This window comes from Rhamphochromis sp. 'chilingali' (assembly GCF_963969265.1).
Source record: "Rhamphochromis sp. 'chilingali' genome assembly, chromosome: 15".
Taxonomy (NCBI): Eukaryota; Metazoa; Chordata; class Actinopteri; order Cichliformes; family Cichlidae; genus Rhamphochromis; species Rhamphochromis sp. 'chilingali'.
The window spans coordinates 11788522-11806462 of record NC_137942.1 but is presented as its reverse complement, the minus strand read 5'-3'; the positions used below and the strand labels follow the sequence as shown (position 1 = coordinate 11806462).

The window sequence follows — 17941 nt, the reverse complement described above, 5'->3', positions numbered from 1 at the left end:
TCTGAGTTATCAATAGGCTGTATTATCACTCATCTTCCCTCATCATTTTCCGCACCTTCTCCCTCCCTCCTTTTCTGTCCATCTCCTCCCTCTGCGCCTTTTTACGCACAAAACAAGTCAGAGCGCACACACGGCTGCCGGAGAAAACAGGAGAGACAATAGGCAGTACTTCGGGTCATCATGGTATTTGGATTTTTACCGTAGGCAACATGCTCGGCGCTTTGTGAGGTACAGGTGGATAATCTGCGATCGCGTCTGTTCATTTACTAGTCTAAAGTTTCCCCAGGTTTTAATGTTGCCAACCGAGATTTCAGGAGGAGTGTGTTTCACCTCAAGGTAGGTCTCCGCAACTCAAGAACAGGTTGTCACTGAAGGCAGCCTCGTGATTTCCAAATAACCGTGTTGCTTGAATTGATGTGCATTTCGTGTTCCAGCAGCAGCGCGTGCTTAGATCCAACATTATTAGGGGTCTTTTGACAAATACACGGGATAAAGTATTAAATCCTGATGACCTTGCTGTCTGTTATGTTTTATGATCTTCGATCTTTAATGTATTGGCACAAGCATGTGAAATAGTCCTAAAAATATGATGCTAAAGGGAACCAGCTGCTTTACAGACTGCAAGCCGCTTTTAGAGTATTATGATAATAATCATTATTATTATTATGTTCGTTTACAGTAGTTTTTAACGTGACTTGAATTCAGCAATCACATCTACAACTCAACTTTGTCTTTTACTTTTGATGGCACGAGGGAAGGTCTGACTTTTCATAGTTTCCAGCTATTTATTACAAACAGCTTGTAAACAAATCTCTCAAAATAGAAAGACTGTTTGTTGCATTAAACAGAGATTGGCTTCTTAGCATTAATTTGAATGCAGTTAACATTCAGCTTTAAAGAAAACATTGTTCATCCTCATAAATATGACAGTTTTGCTTTCTTTAATTGTAGCTCCAGGTGACTTGCGGGAAATCCAGAAATCGTTATTACTTCGATATTGATGATCACAGCACCGGCTTTTAGCGTCGACGTGTAATTATTGGTGCTTTACACAAGTGTGTCATGAATGTATTCAACCCGCAATTAGGAAAAGTGCCAAATCAGATTAGTTGTATTTACATAAGTCATTTGGTGTTATCTAATTACTTCACTTTCTAAGGCAACAATCCATTTTATATTCCCTGTATTTTACAGGTTCACCCCACAGGCCCCTCAAATGTAGAAATCAATAGGGTTCCTTACAATTATCGCAATAATAAGAACATACACAAATCTAGTGTGTTATTCATTTAAAATATAGACTATCATTATATTATTATACTTTACACAAAACACTAGAATCTGGTGACACCAGTGCTGAGAAACTCCAGCCTGCAGAAAAACATCAAAGAAAGTTTTCGTCAGTGTTTCCACAACTAATTTATTTTTATTTGAATCTTTCGCCATTTTTGCTTGTTTTTTCTGTCCTCTTTCATTTTTGTTTGTTTGAGCAGGTAAATTAGTAGAATACAAAATGCCGTCCGAAAAGTTTCTCTTTTCGTTATCCGTTTTGATTAAACGGGTCAATTAAAAAAAAAAAATTCTGTAAAGAATAAAATGGAAACATTGCACATTTTACAATTAACCTGATCATATATATATATATATATGTTTAAAATAATTTCAACACAAAAATTTTAAATTTAAACCAATATAAATCTAAATATGTATTTTTTGCTTGTCTTACATTTTTTGCATTAGAACTGTTAATTTGTTATCATTTCTTAAAAGAAACCATAAAATGCACGATACATACAAATTGCCTTGCACCATTAGAAGTAGAATATATAATGCAGAAGTTATAGCTTATTGCAAAGTTTGAAATACAATTTGATGCTCGTAAAAAATCCCTTTCAATTAGAATTTTTGTTGGAAGAGAAACATTCTCAAATTCTCTTTTTTATCGTGTTTTTTTCTCCTGCAATTAATAAGCTTGTGCAATCCAGTCTGTAGGTGTGTATTTTTGATTCAGTCTGATTTTAAATAATGGTGGCATAGACAGTCCTATTATAAAATAATGAAATAAAAAATAAAAACGTCTCTCTTACCAATCCCCTTATTTTTAGGTTGATTTACTATAGCATGGTTCCACTGATATTTTAGATAGAAATGGTTCATTTTTGTCTCTAGCGATCACACTGAGGGGAGGAGAGAAGGGATGAAAACAGAGGAGAGCCAGCAGTCCTGTCTGCAGCAGCCTCCATCCTCCACGCCTTTCGGTAAGTCCGACAACCGATACACTATACAGTGAGTATAATAATCACAGGATGAGCTTTTTGGATTAATTTATCATCTATGAAAATCATGAAGACCACAAATAAGAATATCAAAGCATTTGATCCTGTCCATTTTGTCCGCGTTTTTAGGATCCTATAGACATTCAGGCCTAAGATTATAATAGAAAAAAATATTATTTAAAAATAAATAAATAAATAAATAAAATATAATATTGATTCAGTTTTTTAACAACCAACACAACATTAGACTATTATCGTAATACTGGGCTTACCCTATGAGGAACAAAATGCAACAAAGCCAAGGTTATCATATGTTGTAACATATGACTTATGTTACCCTAACGTAAGAATTAAAATAATAATATAATAAAAGCAAGATCGACTGTTTTTAAATGTAAATAATTCAAGATGATCGTTCACATAAAGTCGAAATAGGAATGAAATAAACAAATATCCAGATGTTAAATATCCAGATTTTTGATTGAAAAAATTAATATCCAACACCGAGGTTGCCATAAACTTTTGTGCGAAGTATGCGCCTGTCATTTTCCATCCATGCGAAAGAGAACATCGGTTTTTCTATGCCAGATTGCATATACAAACGATTGCATATACACACAGTAGTACACACGCGTTGGTCGATTGAATAAAACGTGTTTTATTGCATTATCGATGACCATGATGCAGGGAAATTTAGAAGCATGCTACTTTATACGGCTGGAGTTACACTGTGGAAACTTGGCCAGTATCTTGGCTTTTACCTTCTCTCAATCTCTCTGTTCATGCTTTGATATGTTCCCTTCAGGTCCAGAGTACAGAGGAGGAGAGGTGTGTGCGGGCTGCGAGTCTCCCATCGCCGACCGCTTCCTGCTGCGCGTGAATGAGCGTTCCTGGCACGAGACCTGTGTCAAGTGCGCCGTGTGTTTAAGCGCGCTCACTGGGACTTGTTACAGCCGGGACCGCCTGCTGTACTGCAAGCACGACTATGAAAAGTAAAAACACACACTCACAAACACACATGCTCACACACAGACATACACACACTGTCAGTTCAAGGATAACACAGCCTACAAATTTAGGTTGGGAAATTCCCTGTGACTAAAACAAGCTTTATCTCGTGCTGAAAATAATTTACATAATCTGCAAAGAAATACAGTTGCATAATAATGGAAAGAATAAAGTTAATTGTACGTTGAAATGTAATTATAATTCTCAATTTGGTCAGAGTAAGTTTACTTATGGAGACTATTTTAAACATTTTAGTTTTGCCTACTCAATCAAACTGAACTGATGTTAGCCAGTCTCCTGTTTCCAAGCTAAACAGGTTTTGAGACTTCAAATTGAGAGGTAATTGTTATATAAGTATAGTGACATACTAATCTTGTAACATTTGCTGATGTGATATTATTGTGTTACTGACACACACACACACACACACACACACACACACACACACACACACACACACACACACACACACACACACACACACACGCAAGGAGAGAGTGAGAGAGAGAACAGTGAAGTTGAACTTCTGTTTAAAACAGATGAGGAACACGTCTTTCATATTTTACATCTACTGGAAGTCTTTTGTTAGACTTAACAGCATCTATCAATGTGCCAACAAAAGATGTAGTAAAATGTTAATCACTGCAAGAGCACGTGTGATTTTAATTCTGAAAAATTAATGTAGGTGTCAAGAAAGGAGATTATTTAGACTGTACAAATGACCTGCACATAAATCAATCCTCACACTGAACAAATCTGGTTAAATAATATTAATGAAACTTTAATGACTTAGTTTAGAGATGAGGAAGACTTATGAAGTTGAGAAATGAGAGTAGCAAATACAGGCTACATGTTGTACTAATGTTTGGAAAAAAAACTTTGCAAATTTCTATAACAGAAATTTGTGTAAAAATACATGGGCCTTTAAATTGAAAATCCACATTCAATCCGAAACATCTATCATTATAGACAATGCTGGATTTGTGTGTCAAACCTATGTGGCTTTACTTAAATTCAAGATACCCAGAGGGTCAGTGTGCTTACAATTTCACATTTTTGGAATTGAGCCACAACCAATATAAGATATGAAAACTGACTGAATGTATGCAGTAGCAGTTTTTATAGCTTATTTTTGCTTATTGATCTAGTCGTTTCACAAAGGCAAAGTCTATTTCCCTTGTTTTTAAATTTACAATCTTAACTGAACCAACAGCCCTTGCCACTGCTATTCAGTACCTTGTAGTACAGCATCTGGACACACTACAATATATTGCAATGTAAAAGTTCAGAGATTTTTTTTCTTTAATGGCTCACTCCACTGTACATTTTTGTGGCCATTCTACATTTTAACTTTGGCTGCTTTGTGTGTGCTGTGGTCACTGGGTGTGCCTGCAAAGGAAGCTCCAGGGATGGACAGCTTAAGGACGAGTCTGCAGCTTGTTATCATTGTTATGAAAAGTGTCAGACGGCATCCAGCAGCACAGACTCTCCCACTGTACCTGACATCTGGAGGAGAGTGAGGGAGAGAGAAAGAGAGGGGGGGAGAGAGGGGGGGGGGGACTGTGATGAAAGTCCATTGTGTGACGTTTATCTGGAAAAATGAGTGGGAAACTTGGAGGCAGTAGTACCATAACTGAAGAACTGGGCTCATTTTCAGTGATGGAATGAAAAAGTATATTTGCTCTCACTGTGTAATGACTGTAATTGCAGATCCAAATTAATAGTCAGAGGCTCATTCACTATGTTGTTGATTTAGTACCCTATACATTGCATATGCCTTGTTGCCTTGTTGTGTGAGTCGGTGCCAGACTTGGCACATAGTTATGCCCGTGACCTTCAGTGGATAGGCAACAATGTCTCCTTGTTTTCCCAGCAGTCTGTCCATCAGCGCCTTACTCTACACCCCCACCACCTCCATCTAGAGCAGGTGTGTGATAACCATGTCCAAGAATTTGGAATGTGCATAAGAATTTTAGGGGAATTTGTACAATTATTAGTGGATACCAGGATATGGATTTGAGTATCCATATCCATATCCTGGTATGGATACTCAAATCCTGCTTCAGACAGGAAAATGCACATCATTTCAGTGCTGTCACTGCATGCTGATGAGTTTACTTTGTCAGGAATTGTAAGGAGTTAAAAAAAACTGAATTCACTGAAAAATATGTGAATGTAATGCATTAATTGAAAAATGGCATTTTGCAAGCAGGCTTGGGTTTTTAATATTGGGATGTCTTCCTTGTGCACTATCTCCGGCTAGTCCAAATATATGTTTTTTAGTCACAAACAGACCAGACCAAACAGTGCATGGTGCATGTGCTTTTTTAATCATAGCTTTCTTTTAATATATGAAAAAGAAACAAATACAAAATGTATTTGTGGGTAGGCATATGTTTTTAATTAATCTATCTGGTCTTCACGAAAAAGAAAACACACGCAGATTCAAATGAGAAAGGAAATCAAATTTTCAAATGTTACCCATCCTCCACCCTGATTCGTGTGGCGTTAACTGCCTCCAAGGCAAAGGTTTGTTCAACATTTGCATGTTTAATGCTTTTGAAGGATACATTGCTTCTGTATTACTGTACACTGATTATCAAAAAGTCAATATAAGGTTTCAAAATATCTGATGATTTTTTAAACATCTTATTTATTTATTTATGTATTTGGGGTTGCGGGGCAGGTGAACCATAATCATAGTCTGCTCGGTTCTGAGAATGCCTCAGAACACCCTCACTGAATCTTAAGTATGTCACTCTCATTCACATTAAGTATGTGAACATAAATAAGCACATCATTACTATTTATTTAATAAAACAAAAATAAAATAAAATAAAACTGGAGGTATGCCTTTTTAGTAGTGCCAGTTTTAAGTTTCCCTGGTCTCAATCTGTTATGGAAATGAAGGGATTTAGACACAACTCAAGTGCATCTTGTGGATTTTTCTTGTGGATTTATTTTTGTTTTGAAACCTTGAGAAATTCTCTGGAACTCCATCCTGTTATGGACCAGATGTTCAACATGAGGCACTAGAATAAGACTTAGCTGCACACAAATTCCCTTAAGGTTGTTTTTACGCACAGGCGCAATACATTCCATTTACTGGCACAATGGACAGTTATACAAATCTGGCTAGAAAAAGTTAGGAAGTGATAATTTTATAAAACTTTAAATAGAATTTTTCAATGATGTTACTTTTCTGACAAAATTATTAATAGTACAGCACTCTAGTTGTACTGTATGTTAATATAATTACAATTAAACTAAAAACAGACTTTTTTTTAAAGCTGTTTAGGCATAATCCTAAAACTGGTTATTATGATTCCTTGTCAAAGTGACAATTATAAAACAAGTGTTCTCTTCTCAATAGTACTGAACCCAAACAGCGCTGAGGGTAGTCTGGCTGTGAGAAGCCTCCAAACTCCCTTGAAAGCCACATAAAGGCAGCTCCAGCTCTGTGAAAAACAGGTCACAAGAGTGGATATTCACTAAACCTTGAGTTTAATGCCTCACGCTGTGGGGTGGAGGGCACAGAGACTACATCTAAGTTTACAAACCCTCTCACCACAGACATAGAGAGGGAGGCCTAGCGGCCACAGCTATAGAATCATCCTCTGCTGACCGAGTAGTTAGACGTGAGTCTAACACTAACGACCTGAAAGAGTATCCTCTCAGTGCATTTATGCGAGTGAACGTCTAAGTCTGAGGTTAGAAATCACATCTTTTACCCATTCTCCCTTCTATACCTCCACCCCACCAACCGTTTCGCTCCCTATCTCACCATCGTTCATCACTGTCTGCTTTGTAATAATATTTCTCTATTCCAAACCTCATTTCCTTCTTGTTGAGATTGATAGCAGCGATGACACCAAACAGTTTATCTCCCCGTTTATCCCTTGTTTTCTCTTAATCGCCCCCCCCCCCCCCCCCCCCCCCTCCAGTGCTCCTTTGTCTCTCAGGAGGGGAATAGGAGGAGGTGGCAGGGTGGCTGATTGGGTACAGTGCTAATTGCCCAGCTCTGGCTGTCCTGGGTTGACAGGTCTGATACTGGGCTGCAGGGAAATACTATTACAGATAATTATGCAATGATATGTCAGTGGAAATACAAACCCTTATTCCTATAAGCCTAAAATGAGTCACTATTGACGTAAAAAAAAAAAAAAAACATTGACCATTTTAAAACATGTCAACCACAACAGAGTTTGATATTTTGGACTTATTTGGCTATAATTATGAAATCCCTTTGACAAAGGAGAAGACAAAATAATTTGTCTTTGTAGAAACCAAACCATGACAGCGTGAGGGTGGAGGCAGAAATCTGAGCAATTTTAGGTTAAATAACTGGAAATTTCAGCTCAGAGAGAGTAAGGTTTATAGCTCATTGTTGGTGAAGGCAAATGTAGCTTTTCTGCTCTGGCTGTACATCATATACACATGCAATGCTCAAAAGTTGAAGTACTTCTCTCTCACCTAAGAGTCTTATATTAGCTACACCTGCAGCTCAATAGATGATGGTTGGAGGTTTGCCAGATGAGAATAAAGTGCGGATGGATGGGTTTTTGAGCTTTGATGGTGTGCTGTTGAAAAACAGTCTGATTTGATGGCATAAATGAAAGAGCATCAGGGAGAACTGTCACTGATGGAGAAAGGGTTCAAAATGGGTTAAAGAAGGAAAGGACAAGGTGTGGGAGAGTTTTAAGGACAGAACGGCTTCAGACCATGGCAAATTTTTGTCTGTGTATGTGTGTAGATGGTGATGGTGGTGGTGGTGAGGGGGTGATATTGCCACTGTTTTTGCATAATGTGAGATGAGACCCCATCATCTTTCCTCCCCCTCAACAATTTTATAACAGACAGCTAATAAATGTTTCATGGCAGAACAAGCTGCTCGCCTCAGCTTTATTAAATCTGAGATAATAAAAGCAGAGAGGGAGAGGAAAAAAGAGAGTGCGAATAGGGGGTCGCACCAGAGAGGGAGAGATAGGGAGATCGGCGTAGACTTCTCGCAAATCGACCGGCTGTATCTCCTGTTTCTGGGGCAACGGGTCCCGCTGTCCCCCGCCACCCCCTCCCCGCTGCTTCCCGCTCCGCCAGAGACAGACAGGAAATGAGAAACGGGCAGACAGGATATTGCGTTCTGGTGGCCTGGGGATTAACTGTTTTATCTAAACTAACACACACCCACTCACTCACACACAAACACACATCTATATCCTGACACATAGCATTCATTCTTGGTAGCATCAGGTGTAACTCACAGCCACACACCCAGAGACACATATCATGCATGCAGAGACCATGCACATCGTGCAGGTATTTGGTTGTTACTTTACACAGGAAAAGTCTTGAATATTATATACATCAGTGCTGCTCTCATGTAGAGCTGGTCATTACCAAGGTTTACTGCAAGAGTCACAACATGTAACTTTATAACTGTGGGACTGCCTCAGTGTGCACAAATACCTCTAAAGATCTATTCTATGTACTGTTGGCCCTTGTGTCCGTTGGATAGCAAGTATTATATACATGTTGCACATTTTTAGAGCATGCATTGACCTTGTTACTGCACTGATGCATGGATGGACGTGGTGCACAGATGCAGCATCTGTCACCGTTTTATTGATGTTTGTACCCAGGCACCTTATCTATGTTTACACTAACTGTGCATATTTGTGTTTATGTGTGCATGCGGCTGTATATATCCGTGTGTTTGTATGCATGACTTTACTATATATATCTATATCTATATCTATATCTATAGATATATATATATCTTTAAACCTGTGTATTTCTCTATGAGAGTGTGAGTGAGTGGTGGCAGGGTAGCAAGTATCGTGGGGAATGCTGGGAGATTTTAATAACACAGAAGCAGTGCAGGGAGATTTAATAAAAGGAGATGATGTGATTACTGAACCCTGGCTCTGAGCCATTTTGCTTCACAGAGCAATATCCGCCAAAAGTGCACACACACAATTCCACACACACAGACACACACACACAACCGCACACACTCCACACACATCTAAGAAATTGATACTAAACAGAATACAACTTAAAACTAAGATTGATGCATATCATTTGTACTTTTTGCATCTGTAACGTGAATCTTCTATTATACCTTCATTGTCGCACACTACGGTCACATATGTGGGAATCACAAGCTAGGACATCTAAACCTCTGCTTATCACACCTTGTGAGAAAGAGATCCATCTTAAACTATAGGTCAAAAATCAAAATGAGTGACAATGGTGGTGGATCCTTGGTGGTGAAAGTTAAATTTATCTAAGTTAGGTTCTTTTGGTCTTGGTGACCAAAAGACCAAAGCTTAGTGCAATAAGAGAAACTCCTTAAAAAGAGAGTTAGTATAACCAAACCTATACCTGTATAAATATTCATCAGTTATGAAAGCAAGTGCAACAACTGCAGTTGCTCTGAGACACATACATATTTATGGAATGATTGTATTGCAGACCAGACAATGTCATGCTTGTCACAGCTCTCAGGCAAAACAATGCCACATGACACAGCTTAGGGAGGTGATGAAGATTGTGTTGTGATGTTTGTATGCCTAGGCTCTGCAATAAACAAAAGGGAAAGACCTGATTATACCAATACTTACAATACAGCACCTTTTTCTGCCTCTCTACACTTGATCTCGTAATTAGTGAGCTTGTAATTAGCCATGCCCCGTAACCCCTCCAAAATCCATGGCATTGAGCATAAAGTTGCCTAGAGCCAGTCTTTATAATGTTTTGTACATCACACGCTCTAAAGGTTGATCATTACCTTCAGCCTCCTGTGAGCACTTGCAACTCTATTCTACGCATTCGCGCATATATCATATTATTACTTCATTAAAGTAAAGCTGTCTAAATCCAAAGCAAAGAGGGTTTTTTTAACTATCTATTCGCTTAGCTTTCAGCACAGCTGTTCCTTAATATACATCAGCTGTCTGACTTCTAGTTTTCACTTTTTTGAATTGTACACATTAAAAAGTTAAAACAAAATTAAGAACATAAATAACTATGTAACACCCACCATACCAGAAAAAATACAGATATTAACCCATACCATAGAGACTTATTATTTTTAATGATTTAAAATAAAGAACTCAAGATGAATTTGACAAATTTACTCAAGCACTGGAACCTGGGCTACATGTGTGGCCATGTTTGACTAGAATGTATAAATCCTGTAAAGTTAAATTCACCTTAATCGTATGATTGCTCTTTATCCGTCATGCCCGTAGTGATTTTTTGGAAGCTGCACCCTGGTCAGGCCCATGTGTGAATGATACTTCTATTAGAGGGATTATGCTGATCTACTTACAGACCCCCCTCTGTGGCAGTTGCCCCAAGTTTCCTTTATTTGCCATGTTGAGTAAATTCCTACCGTGCTGTGTACACCCCTGATTAGGGAGTGTGGGACTTAACCACCAACCTCATCAATCTTGTGTCAAGCAACCCTGACGATTCTGTTTTGTTGTTTTTTGTTCCCAATGAAAGGACGTATTTGAAATACTGAGAGTGAGGCTGTGCAGAGCGGTGTGATGATTGCGCCCTTTTGTAGCATGCATGTTCTGTACCACATGTTATGATTGACATGTGCGTTATTGCAGGAATTTTACAGTGGAAGCATCTTTCTAAAATGCAATGTAATGTTACTGTGACTAAGTAATTTAAGCAACATTTAGTCAAACACAAGGTCCTATCATAATAGTCTTTGTATGGTTGCTTATAGGAGTATTGTGTTTGCTTTATGATGTTAAGTTAGCGACACTGTCATTTGGGGATATTTGGGGAGCGTTTGGCAGATGGATTGAGAAAGATTAGCTGTAGCAGCTGCGTTTGGGACAGAATCACAGATTAGGAGCTCTAATGTGCAGACCTGGCTCCTTCTTTACTCTCCAGATTTGGGCAGCAACACCTTCCTATCACTCAGTCAGGGAGCGTCAACACTTCAGGCTTCATCCCTTCTTCCCCCCATTCCCTCCCTTCCCATCCTCCCTCCTTTCTTAACAGGGTTTGTGTTCCATTGTGCTGCTATTTCTGTATACATCAACCTTTATCTGTTTCACACCCATGTTCAGGCTTCCTCGTAACTTTTCCCACTGAAGAACTGTAATGACGATCAAGAATATTTCCTAATCATAGATGTGTTGCACCACTGCTTTGATGATATGGTGAATGTGAGTAACTATCCAAATATATATATACTGATACTCGGTGGGTGAGTGTGTGCAAATGTGGTGATGGTGTGTGTGTGTGCGTGCATGTGTGCGTGCATATGTGCATGTGTGTGTGTGCGTGTGTGTGTGTGTGTGCGCGCGCGTGCGTGTGCGTGCATAAGTGAGAGGAGAGAGATTAACCCCATGCTATCCCCAATCCCTGGTTATGAGTTTACAGCGTCTGTCTGGCCATCTCACTGTTTAAACAACAATCTAATTAATCCTGTCTTTATTAGTTTCAGTGAACTGGGGAGGCAGGCTGGGAGGGCATGAGGGAGAACTGGGAATGCTGGCAGAAAGTACTGAATACTGAGGAGGGAAGGGGAGGAAACCAAGTGCAAGAGCAGGGATTTGAGAGGAATTTAATGGCATAGATTTGGGCCCTGTGAATAGAAATAGGGATGTGCAAGAGATTGTCATGTGGGAAAGAAAGTTAGGGGTTGTAACATAGCACAGGAGGAGAGATGGGGGGACAAAAGAAGGAAAGTGGTCATGGGGAAAAGTAATAGACCTGAGAAAGACTGTTTTAAGCTTTATTCACTGAGTTAAATACATAAATTATGGGCAATATATGGACAGAGTGGAGTTCACTTCACCAAGGAAATCTTAACATTTAAGGATTTAAATGGGGAAAAACTCTCCACAGACATCTTTTTAAGAAGCTAACTACTGCCCCCTACTGTGAGAATGTTAAAAATAAAAAACAATGTAATAATACAGACTACTGTAACCCATCTAACAGATGTTCACCTTGTTGCACTGTGAATTGGGTAATGCTTATAGGACCTTTAATTAAGAGACTATGCTAATCTCCAGAATCATTGGCGCTAAGGGTAAATGTGTCAGAGCTTCTTGTTTGTGCTGCCATCTTTAATTAATTTACTTCTTATTCTAAGCTGCTAGACTGTTATCATGCCATGTTTCACAGTTTATGGATGTATCCATGAAAATATAAGCCCACGTGTGTATGTTTCTGTGCCCCTCCAGGCTTTTTGTAAGAAAGTGCAGTGCCTGCTTGCAAGTCATTGGACGTTCTGAGCTGATAATGCGTGTGCTAGGCCAGGTATACCACCTGGGCTGCTTCAGCTGCTGTGAGTGTGAACGTCGGCTGCAGAGAGGTGATGAGTTTGTGCTGAAAGAAGGCCAGCTGCTCTGCCGCATGGACTATGAAAAGGAGAGGGAAATGCTGGCTGCCATCAGCCCTACACCAACTGAATCAGGTAAAGCAGGTTTCTTCGGAGGATACATAATAAAGGTCAAAATTACTTTTCTTGGGGAAATAATCTTTCTTTTTACACTCATGCCTTTAGTCAAAATCAATCATTTTCATCCCCTTTAAATGAGTAAACAGTATTTGAAAGAAAAACCTTAATATTTAAGACAAAAGCAGTTTCAAGAAAAAACAAAAAAGAAAAAAGTTTCAAGCTTCTTCCTTTTTAAAAATTTTAAATGAAGGCGCGATTATTGAATTTCAAATAGTGAGAATAGTTTTCAGCAGTATGTTGAAAGTAATTTAAGCAGTACCATTTTCTTCCATGAGAACGAACAAACTGTTACTGTAAACTACATGGAAAATATTTGTTTCAAATGTCACTGTTTGCAGAGCATTGTTCTGATTGTGCTATTGTTTACTTAACTTGCTCAGTAAAAAGTGAGGATGAGGATGGTGGAGGAGGCTCCGGAGGAGGGAAAGGCGGTGATGAAGGCAAGGAGCACAAGCGTTCAAAACGTCCACGCACTATCTTGACCACACAGCAGCGGCGTGCTTTCAAGGCCTCCTTTGAAGTGTCAGCCAAACCATGCCGTAAGGTGGGTTGTTGGTCTTGTCAGTATGCCACAAGATACTCCTGGTCATGCTTTCCAAACTTTAGTTTTCAAGGGTATGGCTGCTGTGTTTGGCACTGTGAAGTTAAGATTTTTAAAACAATTAAAAACTCTATCCTCTAGGTGAGAGAGACACTGGCTGCAGAGACTGGGCTGACAGTGCGTGTTGTTCAGGTGTGGTTTCAAAACCAGAGAGCCAAGGTAAGACTTTATAGTTTTCCTAAAGGCATGCTCACAAAAGCACAAAGAGAAAATTTGTACACCGTGTGCTTTTGTGCGTCAGATGAAAAAGTTAGCTCGCCGACAGCAACAGCAGCAGCAGCAACAGCAGGAACAAGAGCAGCTGGGAGGCACCAGGAGGGGACCGAGCAGAGGGGGCCGCCAAAGCAATGATGACAGCGAGGGTAAGAGCTTTGAGTACCAGTACAAGATCAAGAAGGAAAGAAAAAAAGATGGAAAGAAAGACTGGTATGGTTAAAGTTTTGGGCGTTTTGAATCTTTATATAGATGGATCTAGTACCCATGGCATGGATGGGATGCTGGGATATCCATCTCTGCCACGTCAGCAGCTCCTTGCTCTGGACCCCAACATTTATGGTGGAGAGCCATTTCGACATGGGCTTACACCACCTCAACTGAATAGCGAGCAGCTCCACTCCTATGGTATGACAGAAAGACAAAGATAAAAGTTACAAAAAAAATAACTTGCTTTTACTTTTTTTTTTCTTGCTCTCACTAAAAACTCTTTCACTTCAGCTGTCCACACTCTCCTTCCTTTTGACTGCAGACTCAGAAACAGTGTTCCATGACCTGGACAGCGATGGAAGCCTTGGTCACCTTGGCGACTGCCTCTTAGCAACAGGGGAGGGCGGTCTCCTGGCAGGGCGAGTGGGAAATCCCATCGACCGTCTGTACTCCATGCAGAACTCTTATTTCACCTCCTGACCCTTATAAACTGTCACTCTTTCCCCTCCTGTTTCACCTTTCACCTCAGAGATGCAGCTAATGGAGTCTGTCCATCAACATGCCTGTGGGACCATTCTCCATGAAACACCCTACAGCCAAACACACTTACGAGCTTTTATCACAGGCTAACATCAATTAGACATAGTTAGTCATAATATCAATTTGCAGCAGATTAACATAGTGATCCCACATCTTTCCCAGATAAGAATCACATGCTGGAAATACAGACACTGTAAATGTCCAAGATAAAGGACCTCAGTTTACTCTGTTGTATTTATGTAATGTTTAATGAAAAATGCTTCATGGCACTTTCCAACAAAAAAAAATTAAGACACTTATACCTATCAATATGTATATCACGAATTACAGATGATAATTGGTTGCTGAAAGTGAATTCATCAATCAAATCACATATAATTAGCAGTCTTGGCAGCTGATGGGCAGCTGAGGGTTTAAATTAAATTAGTATATTGCATTACTTTTTGTTTTGCCAGGACTAGAGTAGTTATTGTGTGAATGACTGCAGCGTATACAGCACTGTATATGGATTGGAGTACACTTTTGCTCTCAGGTTAGTGTGTATGTTTGTGGAACCTGAGCCACAACTCAGGATATTGTGCTGGATAGGATGACAATTTAACTTGCCCAATGACTTGAAGGACAGAGATTGCAAAGAAATTCTGTGAAAAATTATTTCAAACTATATCCTTGGTTTTTCATACTGCATGACTGATAAAATATGGACCAAAAAAAGTGGGTTTTTTTGGCATTTAGCTATAAACTCTACAGGGTCATTTGAGGAGCCTTATGCGGAAACAGGGTTGTTTAAGTGGTTATCGTTTTAGTTTTCCTTTCTCTTTTATAATGTGATCACTCAAAAACAGTGCAGTAAATTTAAACTCTTTGGTATATAATTTCCCAAATGAAGGATACTGGGTACATGAAGGTACTCCAAATGTAAATGTGTGTATGACTGTGTTATAATTAACTGTTGTAGTCACAAACTGTAATAATTTCCTTCTCAGAAAGTCACATTAGGTAGGTATTTCGTATCTTATGTGATAATCAGCAAATATTTAAACTGTAGCATGATATTTATGTGCCACAAGTAGGTATGAAGAAATAGCCTCCAAATTCAAGTGTTGCAGAAGGAATCAGGATCAGAATCATGAAGTGGTGCAGAATAAAATAGGATTAGGGTGAAACTCTTTTCATTTAGAAGCCAGTAATTGGCTACAGCCTGTGACATTCCTTCCTGACATTATGTTTGACTCTGATAACTGACTCATGGTGTTTTTAAAGTGATAATATTGTGAATGTAACTTATTTGTGCAGTAGATGAGTTCTTATCTTACTTTTTTGATCAGTGACTGCCAGGTGATGTGCTTTGAATGTAATGTTGCCGTATCTTCAATACAATCTGCGGTTTCGTCTTTGAACAACACTTGGCTTCTTTGTCCTAAATACAATAAATGATGACGCATTTATCACTTGCTCAAATGGTATGAAACAAAGATGCACTTTAAAAGCAAGGAATCAGTTTCCTCTCAGTCTTTCCACTCAAAACTTTAATAACTCAACCAGAAAATGTCTGTTCTGCTTAGTGGTCACAGGGTTCATAACTCAACATCCTCCCTCTGTCTCTTTCAGTAGTCCCACTGATTAGAGCTGGACAGCCCTCTCCTTTCTTCCCAGACTCCCTATTGCTCAGTCACTGAGTAGCCAGGATAGTTTGTGTGGGAGCAATACATTCCAGTTTAATATTTGACTCTGACTCAGACCTGAAGAGGGCACGGGTGGGAGGAATAGGCACAAGAAACAGAAACAATAAGAGGATGACAACATCAGAAGAGTATTAGAAGTCTAAGGTCATTTTTTTAATGAAACTGTTCAATAAATCAGTACACACCTGACTTTCTCACATTCAGAGACATAAATCTTATTTTTAAATCATAAAACTTACATGAGAAATTAGGGAATGACACAGCAATTAAATACTTCATGCAATCATGTAACCCACAGTACTAACGCAAATTTAAATAAATACAGTGTTGTTAAAAAGTATTTGCCCACTTCCTGATGTTGTCTTTTTTTTTTTTTTGCATAATTGTCACAATTACATGTTTCAGACTATCAAACAAATTTAAGACAATAATCCAATAAAGAATAAAATACACTTTGTAAATTATTTAAATTATTTAAGGGGGAAAAAGCTATCCAAACTCATGAAAAAGAAACACGAAAAAGTAATTCCTAACATCATAAAATCAACACACTATTTCAGAAGTAGAACATCCTACCAACAGTCATCCATGGTGGTGGTAGTGTGATGTTTTGGGGCTGCTTTGCTGCTTCAACACCTGAACGACTTGACTGATGGAAGCGTCATCAAGTGCACATCAAATTTGTCTGACTCCATTACCCAAGAACCTAATCAAGCACATTTGGTTTATGCATGAGGACAGTGACCCCAAGCACACAAGCAAGTGTGACCTTGCAAAAAAAACCCAAAAAAACCCAAAATGAAGACTTGGAGTGGCCTAGTCAATAAGGTGCTTTGGCATGACCTTAAAGCAGGTCATTCATCCTTGAAAACCCTGCAGCTCAGCTGAATTAAAATGAAAGACTTATTGCCAGTCATTGCAAACCCTTGATTGCAATTCTTGCTGCCAAAGGTAGCACAATCAGTTATTACATTTAGGCTTTTCAGCTAGGGTTAGGTAGGTTTAAATCAGGGGTAGGCGACTCCAGGCCTCGAGTGCCAGTGTCCTGCAGGTTTTAGATCGCACCCTGGGTTAACACACCTGAATCAAATGATTAGTTCATTACCAGGCCTCTGGAGAACTTCAAGAAATGCTGAGGAGTCATTTAGCTCTTTAAATCAGCTGTGATGGATCATGGACACATCTAAAACCTCCAGGACACCGGCACTCGAGGCCTGGAGTTGCCTACCCCTGGTTTAAATGATGATTTAACAAAATAAATGATCATTTAAAAACTGCATTTTGTATTTACTCAGGTTATCTTTGTCTAATATTAAAATGATGATGATGGTCTGAAACATGTAAATGTGATAAATATGCAAAATAAAATTAGGAAGTAGGAATTGGGAAGTATTGTATTCTATCAGCCACTGTACATACATGTCTGGAATACATTTGAAACCAGCCCACCTGGTGGCAGTGGTGTAGATACAGGTTTTTTCTGGTAATGGAGGACATCCTGTGCTAAGATGGTTGAGATACTGGATTTGTAGCTGGAAAAGATAAAAATAATCGTTTGGTATGTTGGCAACTAAAGCTTATGCAATATTATTATTATTTTTGCAAACATTAGTGTCTTCAAAATTTGTTTTATATTATGATGCATGAAAAACCAGCATGCACAACCTGTTTCCATAAAAAACACACTGAAAAACGTACCCACTCCACTGAGGTCGACTGTCTCTGCACAGCCCAGAAAGCGAGCCACATGTGGCGAGCAGGAGACAGGTTGTCCCTGATGTTCTCTCAGGCAGCGCTCAAACTCCACAAACTCATTGGAACACTCCTGCCTGATCTTCTGGATGACTGGGCTTAACATAGTTAGAGGTTAGATTAAAATACGCCTGGAAAATATTTACAGCAGGATGCCAGA

At 39.0% G+C, this 17941-nt stretch overlaps 1 protein-coding gene across 2 annotated transcripts; it reads left to right on the top strand.

The window, feature by feature from the left end:
* The first annotated feature begins 110 nt into the window (after positions 1–110).
* Positions 111–15668, top strand: lmx1al (LIM homeobox transcription factor 1, alpha-like). 2 transcript variants are annotated; one of them, XM_080904665.1, is made up of 9 exons: positions 111–336; positions 2170–2258; positions 3082–3268; positions 12503–12735; positions 13161–13324; positions 13463–13540; positions 13623–13743; positions 13847–14002; positions 14127–15668. In XM_080904665.1, the coding sequence occupies exons 1-9, from the start codon at positions 293–295 to the stop codon at positions 14282–14284; spliced, it is 1230 nt and encodes a 409-aa protein (XP_080760791.1). In that variant the 5' UTR covers positions 111–292; the 3' UTR covers positions 14285–15668. The 2 variants fall into 2 exon arrangements, with proteins under 2 accessions (XP_080760791.1, XP_080760790.1); XM_080904664.1 differs by having other exon boundaries at positions 13820–14002.
* The last annotated feature ends 2273 nt before the right edge of the window (positions 15669–17941 follow it).

Excerpts from the sequence above, each read along its gene's own strand:
- lmx1al (XM_080904664.1), top strand. The coding sequence starts at position 293 with ATGTTGCCAACCGAGATTTCAGGAGGAGTGTGTTTCACCTCAAG. Across the intron at positions 13,744-13,819 it reads AAGCAATGATGACAGCGAGG|TTTTGGGCGTTTTGAATCTT; the intron begins GTAAGAGCTTTG and ends GTATGGTTAAAG. Across the intron at positions 14,003-14,126 it reads CGAGCAGCTCCACTCCTATG|ACTCAGAAACAGTGTTCCAT; the intron begins GTATGACAGAAA and ends TTTTGACTGCAG.